This window comes from Pseudophryne corroboree, chromosome 11 (assembly GCF_028390025.1).
Source record: "Pseudophryne corroboree isolate aPseCor3 chromosome 11, aPseCor3.hap2, whole genome shotgun sequence".
Taxonomy (NCBI): domain Eukaryota; kingdom Metazoa; phylum Chordata; class Amphibia; order Anura; family Myobatrachidae; genus Pseudophryne; species Pseudophryne corroboree.
Window position 1 is genome coordinate 25911062 of NC_086454.1, and position 17480 is coordinate 25928541.

General features: G+C 46.8%; 1 protein-coding gene across 9 annotated transcripts in view; it reads right to left on the bottom strand.

The window, feature by feature from the left end:
* NAV2 (neuron navigator 2) overlaps window positions 1–17480 on the bottom strand; it is a 708207-nt gene that overhangs the window by 189981 nt on the left and 500746 nt on the right. For all 9 annotated transcript variants that reach the window (XM_063946386.1, XM_063946388.1, XM_063946385.1 and 6 more), the window contains one exon: window positions 7232–7304. In XM_063946386.1, coding sequence (XP_063802456.1) covers window positions 7232–7304 — 73 coding nt within the window. The remainder of the gene's footprint in view (window positions 1–7231; window positions 7305–17480) is intronic.

The following is a 17480-nucleotide window of genomic DNA, read 5'->3' on the forward strand; positions in this document are numbered from 1 at the left end:
GCCCATAGGACAGTGATTTCCAGCCTCTCTGTGTGCCACACAATCGCTGATACATCATTACTCTGACTACCTGCACTGTGGCCCACCGACGTTCTAATAATCAGGTTCTATAGGTGACACACATCAGCGGATTACCAAGACTTGCTGCATCTGCAATGTAAATATAATTGATGTAAATTAACCTGCTGCTTAATTTTATCTCATTAAACATTAGCCGGACATCGCTGTGGGGGAACCGGCTGACTGCGCCAAACTGGAAAAATCTTTCTGCCGAAATCATCAATAATAAATAATAATTATTATTATGTGTTTTATGGGAGATTAAATATATTTGTCAGCAGGAGAAACCGCACTTTGCTGCCTATATATGATCAAGCTGCAGCAACAAAGCGTTTTATTTTTTTTATAGGAATAATTATTACGCCAATACAAATAATCTGCTAATTTGAAGGTAAACGCCTCTCTCCAATGATTGGTCTATTTGTGAAGCGAAGAGAAGCCAAATCGCCAGCGTAAAAGCTGGACATAGGAGTGCGGTTCGTTGAGTCGACAGTAACTAGGTCGACAGCCATTAGGTTGACCACTTTTGGTCGACAGTGACTAGGTCGACACATGAAATAAGTCAACATGACTTTTTTGATTTTTTGTTGGGGTGTCGTTTTCTTTGTAAAGTGATCAGGAACCCCAATTAGGGCACCGTGTACCCTCGCATGGCTCGTTTCGCTCGCCACGCTTCGGGCAAGGTGCCTCATTGCTCTTGGCACAGGTTACTATTCCCAATCGTAGTCCGCGTGGGTCATAAAGCATGAAAAAAGTAAAAAAAAAAAAATGTGAAAAACTCATGTCGACCTTTTCATGTGTCAACCATTGCTATTTCGACCAAGTGACCATGTCGACTAATAGTGGTCGACCGAATGAGTGTCGACCTAAGGGCTGTCAACCTAAAGACCGAATACCGGAGATAGGGGGTCATTCCGACCCGATCGCTCGCTGCAGTTTCTCGCAGCGCAGCGATCGGGTCAGAAGAACTGCGCATGCGCCGGACCGCTGGGGGGTGGGCCATGGCGGCTGCGTGACATCACACGCAGCCGCTGCGGGCTGGGAAGCGACGAGTAGCACGCAGCCAGCACGCTAAAGCTGCGCTGGTCGGGAGCTACTCTTGAAGTGCAAAGGCATCGCCGCTGTGCGATGCCTTTGCACTTCTGCAGGGGGGGGGGGGGCGCAACACTGATATGCGGGGCGGACTAGTCCTGTGCTGGGCGTCCCCCCGCATGTCAGTGTCAATTAAAATTAGCACAGCTACGATCAACTGGGAATGACCCCCATAGATCCCTTTCCTGCAAATATGCCTTTATAGGGATAGAGCAATGTACGCCATCTGAGGATGGCATAGACCAGCGGAACCAACTTCGATATGTTACGCTTTGGTACATAGGGGTCAGACCGTAGCTTCAATGTTAATAATGGAGACTGATCTGCAGAGATAATTAGCCTCCATAGATATCTATATAGTATTGTATATGGCAGATGGAACGGGTTGGTACGGGATCCCGCCAGTCAGAATACCAACGGCGCGATCCCGACTGCCAGAATGCCGGCAGGTGGGGGGGGCGAGCGCAACGAAGCCCCTTGCGAGCTTGCCACGCTGCACTCTCCACAGGTTCTATTTCCACTCCACTGGTGCCGTGGACACCAAGGAGTGGGAATAGCTGTGGTGGCGCTGCCGGCATACTGGCTATCGGGATCCCGGTGTCGGTATTCTGACAGCTGGAATCCCGGCTACATCTCCCTGGAACCTGTGCGTTGAAAAGCGGTATGATTTAAAATAAATGTATTTACATAAATCAGTGACTCGAGGAGGCGGGGCTTCAGACACTTTAAAAGATAAATTACTAAAGATTTTATATAAAAAAAAAAAAAACATTGAAAACATTACTATTATCTATTTTTGTACGGATACGCGGATTCATATTAAACTGTTCATAAGAAAGGTATTTCTACACCAGAGTCCTGAGAAGGGTGGGTCCCAGTATCTTGCCATAGGGAGTTAATGCAGCTCAGCTGGAGAGGGGTCATTAATTGAAATATACAGCAGGTAAGTCTTAATTCTATTCAGTCCGCAAACCTTTGGTTTGGTTCATAATATATCGTATTTATTGTCAAATGGGAATTAAATGTTATTTTGTACAGTTCCGTAATCTGACAGCTTGCCACTACTGTACATGGCACTGCCGGTGACTCACTTATAAATAACGTTCTGCGTAAACACAGCTGTTACGCCCATCAACGGCCGGTTACGCAATGCAATTCCCTCTCTCTCTACGCTATCAAAATATTATCTTAGGTTTAAGTTTAGTTCAAATAAACTCTTGCCAGGTGCCCAGACCTGGGCAGGCCCAGCGGCACGCAGCAACAACACAAAGTGTTGTGATGACACACGCTACAAATTATTATGTTGAATCAAAATAAATAAAAGTCAAAACGGGAACCAGTGAGGAAGCCAAAATGTATACAGTATAACAAAACAAGAATATGAAAGACAGTAGCGAGAAGTTCTTATACATGGAGAGGTTTACGTTTATGATATAGAAGACTAAACATTCATTTAAAAACATATATTAAAAAAGTCACCAAATAAGGATGCACACACCGGATCACAGTCGCACGAGGGTGTTACACCTTCTGGTAGCAGCAATTCCGCTCAGAATTTGCCAAGTGTCACATGCCAGCGTAAGCTCGCGGTCGTGCTATTCGATATGTGCGTGGATCAAGATATTTTGTGCATGTACTCCGTGCCGACACTTATTTTTGTGCCCGCACAACTGGTGTAACAACTTTACTGCTGTATTTCCAGCCTCACACTTGTGTCACAGAAATAGTGTGACACCAAATCCAGCACCTATTTCTGGAGGCCGGAATTCCGCAGAGACAAAGAGACCATTCTACTCCGAGAAGAACGTGAAACCTCTCCCTTCAAGTTTCAATCCAGACAATTAATAGCTGAAGTGCCCCGGGAAAGGACAATAATCTGCGCTTACTTTGTCAATCCACAACGTGACAAGTTTAATCCCCTTGGATTGCAATATTTTGCTTGCTCTAGGAGAGAACTGAAATGAACATAGAGCACGGGCTCGCCTCTGTACTCCTAGCGCGCCAGACATGACAAATCAATCAGGCTATGTCCAATTTCTAATCATTTGCTGTACAAAAAGTGATTTCTGCAACAGTATGATTGGTTTATTAATAAGATCCGATGTCATGGCACTGATGAGGTGACAATGGGCAGAATATTAACTTCTCCCACTACAATGGATGATCACTCGCTAGGCTTTTTTTGCAGTCCTGCGATCAGATAGTCGCCGCCCCTAGGGGAGTGTATTTTCGCTTTGCAAGTGTGCGATCGCATGTGTAGCAGAACTGTACAAACAGATCTTGTGCAGTCTGTGCGCAGCCCAGGACTTACTCAGCCGCTGCGATCACATCAGCATGTCCGGGACCGGAATTGACGTCAAACACCCTCCCTGCAAACGCTTGGATACGCCTGCGTTTTTCCAGACGCTCTATGAAAACGGTCAGTTACCACCCACAAACGCCCCTCTTCCTGTCAATCTCCTTGTGATCGCCCGTGCAAATGGATTCTTCGCACAAACCCATCGCTGAGTGCCGATCCTCTTTGTACCTGTGCGACGTGACTGCGTATTGCGGTGCATACGCATGCGCAGTTCTGAACTGATCGCAGCGCTGCAAAAAACGCTAGCGAGCGATCAGGTCTGAATGACCCCCATAGAGAATATAATAATCGCCTCTACAAATTCATCATATTGACACAGAACTTTAAATACACCTTGTACTAGATTTCTACAGGGTTATAAAGCTACAAGGGTCCTAGGTATGAACAATCCATACTGCAATGGATATGGTCAATGAAAATACCTCCGCTATGCACTGAGTGAAACTCGCAGAGACAGCGGTAGCGTTATCTACTGTCTCTGCAAGTGACTTCTCTGCATATTGGAGAAGTATTTAACATTTGTGAAAGACTCCTCCGGGGAATCTGACGCTACGCATGCACAGTGACAGATTCACGAGACGGTCGGAGGCATTGGAAGATCTATCACCGGTGAATCCGCCTCCATAGGTTTAAAGAGATTACTCCATCTGAAAATTGGGCTTGAATCAGCATGACACGCAGAAGTGCGGAAATCGGTATTCAGTGATTTCCGCACTTCTGTGCATGCGTGAGGACTGAGATTGTGATCGCACACAGCCGCAATCTAAGTCCTGTGGGGGGGGGGGGGGGGGGGCGGTGACAAGGCAGCGGGCGATCGCATTTTAGCAGGGCGGCCTTATCCTGCGCTTGGCGGCTACCCGCATGCTACAGAAAGGAGTTGTAGTTTCGCGATTTTTCGCAAAACTATAACTCAAGCTGAATCTGGCCCATGGTGTGAACTAACAGGGCCAAACTTGGTACATAGGGGTCAGATTGCAGCCCCCATTGATAATAATGCGTACTGCGGTCTGCAGTGCTAATTAGCCTTCTGTAGGAGATATCTGTGAAATCTCCTGCATTAGGCTAATAGCACTGACATAAAATTATGCAAAAGCTGTAGTTTCTACATCATTTATGAAAAATTAACTTGATAAATAGGTCCCTAAATCATTATGCACATTTAATAGTCAGTATAAAGAAATATTATGCAAATAATCATCATTAAAAACAACAAATAAGCTTCTTGAGTCCATCTGGAGAAAAGTGCTATATTACATAATATATAATATTAATTATTATTATTATTATTATTATATAATTAAAATTATATATATATATATATATATATATATATATAATATTATTATATAATACGATTATTAAAAATTAAAAAAAAATGACCTGCAATACCAGTTACAGACACTAGGGGCAGAGCACATCCTTTCTAGCTCATTCCGAGTTGTTCACTCGTTATTTTTCTTCGCATCGGTGCGATTAGTCGCAAACTGCGCATGCGCAACGTTCGCAGTGCGCCTGCGCCAAGTAAATTTGCTAAAAAGATTGGTATTTTACTCACGGCTTAACTGAGAAATTTCTTCGTTCTGGTGATCGGAGTGTGATTGACAGGAAGTGGGTGTTTCTGGGCGGAAACTGGCCGTTTTATGGATGTGTGTGAAAAAACGCAGCCGTTTCTGGGAAAAACGCGGGAGTGGCTGGAGAAACGGGGGAGTGTCTGGGCGAACGCTGGGTGTGTTTGTGACGTCAAACCAGGAACGAAACTGACTGAACTGATCGCAGTGTCAGAGTAAGTCTCAAGCTACTCAGAAACTGCAAAGAAATTTCTAATCGCAATTCTGCTAATCTTGCGTTCGCAATTCTGCTATGCTAAGATTCACTCCCAGTAGGCGGCGTCTTAGCAGCTAACGAGCGAACAACTCGGAATGAGGGCCATTGATCATATAATACCAGATTTGTATGAACGCAGATTATCCCACTACAATACACTTACATAAGTAGTTATACATCAATAAATATTTAGTTTGCATTGTACAGTTAAATGATTTTTTACTTTCTTTTCAATCCCCTGATAAAGTGACTTATTTGCTGGTGTATTAGTCCAAAAAGCAAAATTAGAAGAAAAAAAAAAAACATACATACCCATACGTACATAGGGGGTCATTCCAAGTTGATCGCTCGCTAGCAGTTTTTAGCAGCCGTGCAAACGCTATGCCGCCGCCCACTGGGAGTGTATTTAAGCTTAGCAGAAGTGCAAACGTTTTTATTGCAGAGCGCCTGCAAAAAATTTTGGTGTAGTTTCAGAGTAGCTCAAAACCTACTCAGCGCTTGCGAACACTTCAGACTATTCAGTTCCGGATTTGACGTCACACACCCGCCCAGCGTTCGCCCAGCCACACCTGCGTTTTTCCGAACACTCCCTGAAAACGGTCAGTTGCCACCCAGAAATGCCCACTTCATGCCAATCACTCTGCGGCAATCAGTGCGACTGAAATGCATCGCTAGACCCTGTGCAAAACTGCATCGTTCGTTGTGCCCGTACGTCGCGCGTGCGCATTGCGCCGCATACGCATGTGCAGAACTGCCGTTTTTGAGCTTGATCGCTGCGCTGCGAACAAATGCAGCTAGCAATCAACTCGGAATGACCACCATAGTGTAATAGAACAATATAGAGATTCTGTGCTCCACTGTCAGGACATACTTCTATAGTGTTTTTATGGTAACAATATGGAGAATACTATCAAGAGAATACAGAAAGATAAAGGAAACTCGTTATAGGATACAAAGAGGGTAATTCAGACCTGATCGCTGGGCAGCGATTTTTGCACTGCTGCGATCAGATAGTCGCCGCCTACAGGGGGAGTGTATTTTAGCTGTGCAAGTGTGCGATCGCATGTGTAGCAGAGCTGCTCAAACTTATTTTGTGCAGTCTCTGTACAGCCCAGAACTTACTCAGCCGCTGCGATCACATCACGCTGGTTGGGTCAGTAACCCTCCCTGCAAACGCTTGATACCGCCTGCGTTTTTCCAGACAGTCCCTGAAAACGGTCAGTTGCCACCGACAAACGCCTTCTTCCTGTCAATCTCCTTGCGATCGCCCGTGCGAATGAATCCTTCGCACAAACCCGTCGCTGACCGGCGATCCACTTTGAAGCCGTCCGTCGCGCCTGCGCATTGCGGTGCATATGCAAGCGCAGTTCAGATCTGATCGCACGCTGTGCAAAAACGCACAGCACCGATCAGGTCTGAATTGCCCCCAAAGATCGGTGGTATAGAGATGTTTACATTCAGACTCCTCATTTGATGACCTAAGTGTATGATACAAGTACAGTATTGCTAACAGTGGAGTCTCTTCCAATGATTATTTACTGGGTTGGATAACTCCTGGTGAGTCTCTCTGCTCCTTCTCTTGCACAAAGGTACTATTTGGCGTGTATCTGTGATGCATAGTGTAATTCATGTCCAATTATGCCAGCAAAGTGATTACATACTACCCCCGGGTGGATAATCCTGCTTGTGTATACAGGTGACACGTGACAATAGGCCAGGATGGTACGATGATGCCCATATATACAGTATGCTATGTGATTAGGATATAGAAAGTTGGGTGGCACAGGTCACGTACAGCTGTAGACAGCCTAGTAATGACCATGAGAGACGATCCCTACATGGGGAGGTGAGGCTGACGCTCTCTCAGACAGTCAGGCAGAGACTCTACGGACTCACCCTCGGATGACAGTCCTTGTATGTTAATTCCCTTGGCTGCCAGGAAGCTCAGGCAGGCATCAATGTTCTCAATCTAAAGAAAACAGAAGGCGACAGGTGAAATACAGAGCGGTGACAACAGGACTGGGGAATCTCACATTGCACAATACACAGAAGGTCTGGCTGCCCATATTCACACACTGACAGCACAGTACCACTTCCCTGCTTCTGCATGCCGACACTACCCACAATCTACTCCTACTTTTATACGGAAAACTGCCCAGAGCCAATTCTCATATACTGTCTGCAAATCTCAGTATCTGTTCCCATGGCGTATGCGTGGATGGCGGCCAAGTACCACTTCTCATGTATTGTATGTAATTCTCAGTATCTTTTCTTATGGTGTATGCATAGGCAGCTTCTCAGTACCACTTCTCATGTATTGTATGCAATGCTCAGTTTATTTTCTTATGGTGTATGCATAGGCAGTTTCTCAGTACCACTTCTCATGTATTGAATGCAATTCTCAGTTTATTTTCCTTTGATGTATGCATAGGCAGTTTCTCAGTACCACTTCTCATGTATTGTATGCAATTCTCAGTTTATTTTCTTATGGTGTATGAATAGGCAGTTTCTCAGTACCACTTCTCATGTATTGTATGTAATTCTCAGTATCTTTTCTTATGGTGTATGCATAGGCAGTTTCTCAGTACCACTTCTCATGTATTGAATGCAATTCTCAGTTTATTTTCTTATGGTGTATGCATAGGCAGTTTCTCAGTACCACTTCTCATGTATTGTATGTAATTCTCAGTATCTTTTCTTATGGTGTATGCATAGGCAGTTTCTCAGTACCACTTCTCATGTATTTAATGCAATTCTCAGTTTATTTTCTTATGGTGTATGCATAGGCAGTTTCTCAGTACCACTTCTCATGTATTGTATGTAATTCTCAGTATCTTTTCTTATGGTGTATGCATAGGCAGTTTCTCAGTACCACTTCTCGTGTATTGTATGTAATTCTCAGTTTATTTTCTTATGGTGTATGCATAGGCAGCTTCTCAGTACCACTTCTCATGTATTGAATGCAATTCTCAGTTTATTTTCTTATGGTGTATGAATAGGCAGTTTCTCAGTACCACTTCTCATGTATTGAATGCAATTCTCAGTTTATTTTCTTATGGTGTATGCATAGGCAGTTTCTCAGTACCACTTCTCATGTATTGAATGCAATTCTCAGTTTATTTTCTTATGGTGTATGCATAGGCAGTTTCTCAGTACCACTTCTCATGTATTGAATGCAATTCTCAGTTTATTTTCTTATGGTGTATGCATAGGCAGTTTCTCAGCACCATTTCACATGTATTGTATGCAATTCTCAGTATCTGTTCTCATGGCATATGAATGAAGAGCTGCCCAGTACTACCTCTCATGTATTGTATACCCAGATGCCATTCTTAGTATCGCTTCTTATGGTGTTTGTATGGCCAGCTTCTAAGTACAATTTCTCATGTATTGCATGTAATTCTCAGTACCTGTTCTTATGTTGTATTTATGAATGGACGCCCAGTACCACTTCTTGTGAATTGTATGTAATTCTCAGTATCTCTTATGCTGTATGTATGGAGGGCTGCCCAATACCAATTCTCATGTAAAACTAGATGTAATGCTGGGTACACACTAGAGCGACGGGGATTCGGTCCAATGTCGTAACGAATCCCCGTCAGCACTAGATTGTATGTACACACTGGGGCGATGATAATGAAGGTCAGAATAAACATGTTCCGTCCTTCATTAGCATAATACAGGACGCTAGTGACAACGGTTGGTTTTATGAGCAGAACATACAACCAAGCCCCCATCGCTACCGTCCGCGGAAGCGCACAATCCCCCGTACACACTGAGCGATGTAGGCAATATGTTGTTACGAAACGGCATATTGTGCCGACATCACTTAAGTGTGTACCTGGCTTTAATCTCAGTTTCTTTTCTTATGCTGTACACCTGCACATTTTAATCTGTATTGTATAGCTAGATGTAATTCTCAGTATCTATCCTAATGCCGTATGTATGAGCCGCTGGATACACATGGACATAAATTATTCTGCCAGCAGTGACAGCACAGAGACTGTATTATGCGGGGGTGCCTGGCAGTGACATCACAGTGACTGCAGTATATGAGGGTGTCTGGCAGTGACATCACAGTGACTGCAGTATATGAGGGTGTCTGGCAGTGACATCACAGTGACTGTAGTATATGGAGGACATCACAGTGACTGTAGTATAAGGAGGACATCACATTGACTGTATTATACAAGGAAGTCTGACAGTGATGTCACAGTGACTATTATACATGGGAGTCTGGCAGTGACATCACATTGACTGTATTATACAAGGAAGTCTGGCAGTGACGTCACAGTGACTGTATTATACAAGGAAGTCTGGCAGTGACGTCACAGTGACTGTATTATACAAGGAAGTCTGGCAGTGCATCACATTGACTGTAGTATAAGGAGGAGTATAGCAGTGACATCACCTTGACTGCAGTATATGAGTGAACCTGGCAATGACATCATAGTGACTGTATTATACAAGGAAGTCTGACAGTGATGTCACATTGACTGTATTATACAAGGAAGTCTGGCAGTGACGTCACAGAGACTGTATTATGCGGGGATGTCTGGCAGTGACATCACAGTGACTGTAGTATAAGGAGGAGTCTGGCAGTGACATCACAGTGACTGCAGTATATGAGGGAGTCTGGCAGTGACATCACAGTGACTGCAGTATATGAGGGAGTCTGGCAGTGACATCACAGTGACTGCAGTATATGAGGGAGTCTGGCAGTGACATCACAGTGACTGTAGTATAAGGAGGAGTCTGGCAGTGACATCACAGTGACTGCAGTATATGAGGGAGTCTGGCAGTGACATCACAGTGACTGTATTATACAAGGAAGTCTGGCAGTGACATCACAGTGACTGCAGTATATGAGTGAACCTGGCAGTGACGTCACAGTGACTGTATTATACAAGGAAGTCTGGCAGTGACATCACAGTGACTGTAGTATAAGGGGGAGTCTGTCAGTGACATCACAGTGACTGCAGTATATGAGGGAGTCTGGCAGTGACATCACAGTGACTGCAGTATATGAGGGAGTCTGGCAGTGACATCACAGTGACTGTAGTATAAGGAGGAGTCTGGCAGTGACATCACAGTGACTGCAGTATATGAGGGAGTCTGGCAGTGACATCACAGTGACTGTATTATACAAGGAAGTCTGGCAGTGACATCACAGTGACTGCAGTATATGAGTGAACCTGGCAGTCACGTCACAGTGACTGTATTATACAAGGGAGTCTGGCAGTGATGTCACAGTGACTGTATTATACAAGGAAGTCTGGCAGTGACATCACAGTGACTGCAGTATATGAGGGAGTCTGGCAGTGACATCACAGTGACTGTATTATACAAGGAAGTCTGGCAGTGACATCACAGTGACTGCAGTATATGAGTGAACCTGGCAGTGACGTCACAGTGACTGTATTATACAAGGGAGTCTGGCAGTGATGTCACAGTGACTGTATTATACAAGGAAGTCTGGCAGTGACATCACAGTGACTGCAGTATATGAGGGAGTCTGGCAGTGACATCACAGTGACTGTATTATACAAGGGAGTCTGGCAGTGATGTCACAGTGACTGTATTATACAAGGAAGTCTGGCAGTGACATCACAGTGACTGCAGTATATGAGTGAACCTGGCAGTGACATCACAGTGACTGTATTATACAAGGAAGTCTGGCAGTGACATCACAGTGACTGCAGTATATGAGGGAGTCTGGCAGTGACATCACAGTGACTGTATTATACAAGGGAGTCTGGCAGTGATGTCACAGTGACTGTATTATACTAGGAAGTCTGGCAGTGACTTTGGGGTCTATTTACGAAGCTTTGGATGTTTGGATGGAGATAAAGTGGACGGAGATAAATTACCAGCCAATCAGCTCCTAACTGCCATGTCACAGGCTGGGTTTGAAAAATGATAGTTAGGAGCTGGTTGGCTGGTACTTCATCTCCATCTAAGGCTTAGTAAATATACCCCTATATTATTTAGGGGTGTACGGCAGGGTTCAGTATGAATTACTGGCAGCCGGATACCAACAACATCATCCCGGCCACCAGTATGCCGGCAGCGGGGCGAGCACTAGAAAGCCTCTTGCGGGATCTCTGCGCTCGCCATGATGCGGACAAGTTATTTTCTCTTGATATTGGAAAAAATTGCCGCGCTTGTATTTATTATGTCAGCAGCTCCATATAATAATAAACTATATAACAAAACGATAATTAGGAGCGCTTGTGTATATATATTATGTGTAGAACGCACATACCTGTTAAAAAAGAAAAGGGTTATTTTGAATGTTACAGCTCTTTTGTAATTAATTGGTAGAACGGAGATAATTAGCGGTATAATTAGCAGTGTATCCGGGTTGTTATGGACAGTCTCTATATGCGGGTAATACTTTCCCTACTGTCCCTAACTCTACCTCTTGCGGCTTGATGTTCCAGCCTGTCCGGCCGCCGCAGTTGTAACAGGTCCCGTCTTTGCTGCTGCTCCGGCCGCTTCGGCCTGATTTCCCCCGTGCGGCTTTTAATTCCCGAGCGTGTCAGCGTTTGCATGCACTGGCAGGGCTCCTCCGTCCTCCGTCCTTCACCGTGACTTCTCCAAGTCACTCGGGAATTAAAAGCCGCACCGGGAAATCAAGCCGAAGCGGCCGGAGCAGCAGCAAAGACGGGACCTGTTACAACTGCGGCGGCCGGACAGGCTGGAACATCAAGCCGCAAGAGGTACAGTTAGGGACAGTAGGGAAAGTATTACCCGCATATAGAGACTGTCCATAACAACCCGGATACACTGCTAATTATACCGCTAATTATCTCCGTTCTACCAATTAATTACAAAAGAGCTGTAACATTCAAAATAACCCTTTTCTTTTTTAACAGGTATGTGCGTTCTACACATAATATATATACACAAGCGCTCCTAATTATCGTTTTGTTATATAAGTTATTTTCTCCCTCTATGGGTGTCGTGGACATCCACAGAGGGAGAATAGCCTGTGTCGCCGGTATTACAGAGGCGGCAGCATTTCACCGCTAGTCGTGATTCTAGCGTTGGCACTGTGACCGCCGGGATCCCGACTAGCGGTATTTTAACCACTTCCTGTCTGGCAGTGACTGTATAATACGGGGAAGTCTGGCAATGACATCACAGTGACTGCAGTATATGAGCGAACCTGGCAGTGACATCACAGTGACTGTATTATACAAAGGAGTCGGGCAGTGACGTCACAGTGACTGTAGTATACGGGTGGAGTCTGGCAGTGATGTCACAGTGACTGTATAATATGGGGAGTCTGGCAGTGACATCACAGTGACTGCAGTATATGAGCGGACCTGGCAGTGACATCACAGTGACTTTAATATATGGGGGAGCCTGGCAGTGACATCACGGTGACTGTAATATATGGGGGAGTCTGGCAGTGACATCACAGTTACTGTAGTATACGGGTGGAGTCTGGCAGTGACATCACAGTGACTATATTATATGGGGGAGCCTGGCAGTGACATCACAGTTTCTGCAGTATACTGGGAAGCCTGGCAGTGACATCACAGTGACAACATTATATGGGGGAGCCTGGCAGTGACATCACAGTTTCTGCAGTATACTGGGGAGTCTGGCAGTGATGTCACAGTAACTGTAGTATATGGGGGAGCCTGGCAGTGACATCAGAATAACTGTATTTTTTTAGGGGAGTCTGGCAGTGATGTCACAGTGACTGCAGTATACGGAGGAGTCTGGCAGTGATGTCACAGTGACTGCAGTATACGGGGGAGTCTAGCAGTGATGTCACAGTGACTGTATTATACGGGGGATTCTGGCAGTGACATCACAGTGACTGTAATACATGGGGGAGTCTGGCAGTGATGTCACAGTGACTATCATATGGGAGAGTCTGGCAGTGATGTCACAGTGACTGTATTATACGGGGGAGTCTGGCAGTGACTGTATTATATGGGGGAGTCTGGCAGTGATGTCACAGTGACTGCAGTATACAGGGGAGTCTGGCAGTGATGTCACAGTGACTGCAGTATACAGGGGAGTCTGGCAGTGATGTCACAGTGACTGTATTATACAGGGGAGTCTGGCAGTGATGTCACAGTGACTGTAATACATTGGGGAGTCTGGCAGTGATGTCACAGTGACTATCATATGGGAGAGTCTGGCAGTGATGTCACAGTGACTGTATTATACGGGGGAGTCTGGCAGTGACGTCACAGTGACTGTATTATATGGGGGAGTCTGGCAGTGATGTCAGTGTGACTGCAGTATACGGGGGAGTCTAGCAGTGATGTCACAGTGACTGTATTATACGGGGGATTCTGGCAGTGACATCACAGTGACTGTAATACATGGGGGAGTCTGGCAGTGATGTCACAGTGACTATCATATGGGAGAGTCTGGCAGTGATGTCACAGTGACTGTATTATACGGGGGAGTCTGGCAGTGACGTCACAGTGACTGTATTATATGGGGGAGTCTGGCAGTGATGTCACAGTGACTGCAGTATACAGGGGAGTCTGGCAGTGATGTCACAGTGACTGTATTATACAGGGGAGTCTGGCAGTGACGTCACAGTGACTGTATTATATGGGGGAGTCTGGCAGTGATGTCACAGTGACTGCAGTATACAGGGGAGTCTGGCAGTGATGTCACAGTGACTGTATTATACGGGGGAGTCTGGCAGTGATGTCACAGTGACTGTAGTATATGGGGGAGCCTGGCAGTGACATCAGAATAACTGTATTTTTTTAGGGGAGTCTGGCAGTGATGTCACAGTGACTGCAGTATACGGGGGAGTCTGGCAGTGATGTCACAGTGACTGTATTATACGGGGAGTCTGGCAGTGATGTCACAGTGACTGTATTATATGGGGGAGTCTGGCAGTGATGTCACAGTGACTGTATTATACGGGAGAGTCTGGCAGTGATGTCACAGTGACTGTATTATACGGGGGAGTCTGGCAGTGATGTCACAGTGACTGTATTATACGGGGGAGTCTGGCAGTGACGTCACAGTGACTGTATTATATGGGGGAGTCTGGCAGTGACGTCACAGTGACTGTATTATATGGGGGAGTCTGGCAGCGATGTCACAGTGACTGTATTATACGGGGGAGTCTGGCAGCGATGTCACAGTGACTGTATTATACAGGGGAGTCTGGCAGTGACGTCAAAGTGTCTGTAGTATACGGGGGAGTCTGGCAGTGACGTCACAGTGACTGTAGTATACGGGGGATTCTGGCAGTGACGTCACAGTGACTGTATTATACAGAGGAGTCTGGCAGTGATGTCACAGCGACTGTATTATACAGGGGAGTCTGGCAGTGACGTCACAGTGTCTGTATTATATAGGGGAGTATGGCAGTGATGTCACAGTGACTGCAGTATACGGAGGAGTCTGGCAGTGATGTCACAGTGACTGCAGTATACGGGGGAGTCTAGCAGTGATGTCACAGTGACTGTATTATACGGGGGATTCTGGCAGTGACATCACAGTGACTGTAATACATGGGGGAGTCTGGCAGTGATGTCACAGTGACTATCATATGGGAGAGTCTGGCAGTGATGTCACAGTGACTGTATTATACGGGGGAGTCTGGCAGTGACGTCACAGTGACTGTATTATATGGGGGAGTCTGGCAGTGATGTCACAGTGACTGCAGTATACAGGGGAGTCTGGCAGTGATGTCACAGTGACTGTATTATACAGGGGAGTCTGGCAGTGACGTCACAGTGACTGTATTATATGGGAGAGTCTGGCAGTGATGTCACAGTGACTGTATTATACGGGGGAGTCTGGCAGTGACGTCACAGTGACTGTATTATATGGGGGAGTCTGGCAGTGATGTCACAGTGACTGCAGTATACAGGGGAGTCTGGCAGTGATGTCACTGTGACTGTATTATACGGGGGATTCTGGCAGTGACATCACAGTGACTGTAATACATGGGGGAGTCTGGCAGTGATGTCACAGTGACTATCATATGGGAGAGTCTGGCAGTGATGTCACAGTGACTGTATTATACGGGGGAGTCTGGCAGTGACTGTATTATATGGGGGAGTCTGGCAGTGATGTCACAGTGACTGCAGTATACAGGGGAGTCTGGCAGTGATGTCACAGTGACTGCAGTATACAGGGGAGTCTGGTAGTGATGTCACAGTGACTGTATTATACAGGGGAGTCTGGCAGTGATGTCACAGTGACTGTAATACATGGGGGAGTCTGGCAGTGATGTCACAGTGACTATCATATGGGAGAGTCTGGCAGTGATGTCACAGTGACTGTATTATACGGGGGAGTCTGGCAGTGACGTCACAGTGACTGTATTATATAGGGGAGTCTGGCAGTGATGTCACAGTGACTGCAGTATACGGGGGAGTCTAGCAGTGATGTCACAGTGACTGTATTATACGGGGGATTCTGGCAGTGACATCACAGTGACTGTAATACATGGGGGAGTCTGGCAGTGATGTCACAGTGACTATCATATGGGAGAGTCTGGCAGTGATGTCACAGTGACTGTATTATACGGGGGAGTCTGGCAGTGACGTCACAGTGACTGTAGTGTTCACTCTAGGTGTCTTTCACAGGGCGCTGCGCCCTGCCCCTTTTTTAGACACCTGAATGCCGCCCTGCCCGTTTGTGTGCGCCCTCCCGCCCCGCACTTTGCTGCCCGCCGGACACATTAAGCACACTGCAGTGATCGCAAAGAGGGACTCGGATTTTAAAAGTGAGCGGGTCCGGCAGGACGCGCTGTTTTTTGCTGACCGCCGCCTCACAGCCAATAGAAATCCTCAAGCCCTGCCTCACCAGCCAATAGCCGCCGGCAGCTTCTCAACATCCAATTGCTGCCGGCAGCGTCTCCCAATCCAAGCTCCACCTGAGACGTCGGTCCCTCCTCCCTGCGCTGATCTCCAACCCATTGAATGTGCTGGTGGCAACCGGGCGCGGACATCACGATGACAGGAGAATGGAAGATGCAGGAGGGAGCCGAGGAGAAGGAGAGGAGCGCCTTCACCACGGGCAGCCCGGTGGGTCTGCTGCAGAGAACATGAGCTGGGGCCGAGCGGGACATGGCAGTGCGGTCGGGCACCACGACCGCAAAGTACCAAGAGGTCAGAACGCTGCGACCTGGGGGAATGGTGATAAATCTTTAGTTTCACATCCTGCCCCCTGCTACCACTACTGCACCTATCTTATACCCTGCTACCACTACTGCCCCCATCCTGCCCCCTGCTACCACCACTACTGCACCCATCCTGCCTCCTACCACTGCTGCACCTATCTTACCCCCTGCTACCACTACTGCACCCATCCTGCCTCCTACCACTGCTGCACCTATCTTACCCCCTGCTACCACTACTGCACCCATCCTGCCCCCTGCTACCACTACTGCACCTATCTTATACCCTGCTACCACTACTGCACCCATCCTGCCCCCTGCTACCACTACTGCACCTATCTTATACCCTGCTACCACTACTGCACCTATCTTACCACCTGCTACCACTACTGCACCCATCCTGCCCCCTGCTACCACTACTGCACCTATCTTATACCCTGCTACCACTACTGCACCCATCCTGCCCCCTGCTACCACTACTGCACCTATCTTACCCCCTGCTACCACTACTGCACCCATCCTGCCCCCTGCTACCACTACTGCACCTATCTTATACCCTGCTACCACTACTGCCCCCATCCTGCCCCCTGCTACCACCACTACTGCACCCATCCTGCCTCCTACCACTGCTGCACCTATCTTACCCCCTGCTACCACTACTGCACCCATCCTGCCTCCTACCACTGCTGCAACTATCTTACCCCCTGCTACCACTACTGCACCCATCCTGCCCCCTGCTACCACTACTGCACCTATCTTATACCCTGCTACCACTACTGCACCCATCCTGCCCCCTGCTACCACTACTGCACCTATCTTATACCCTGCTACCACTACTGCACCCATCCTGCCCCCTGCTACCACTACTGCACCTATCTTATACCCTGCTACCACTACTGCACCCATCCTGCCCCCTGCTACCACTACTGCACCTATCTTATACCCTGCTACCACTACTGCACCTATCTTATACCCTGCTACCACTACTGCACCTATCTTACCACCTGCTACCACTACTGCACC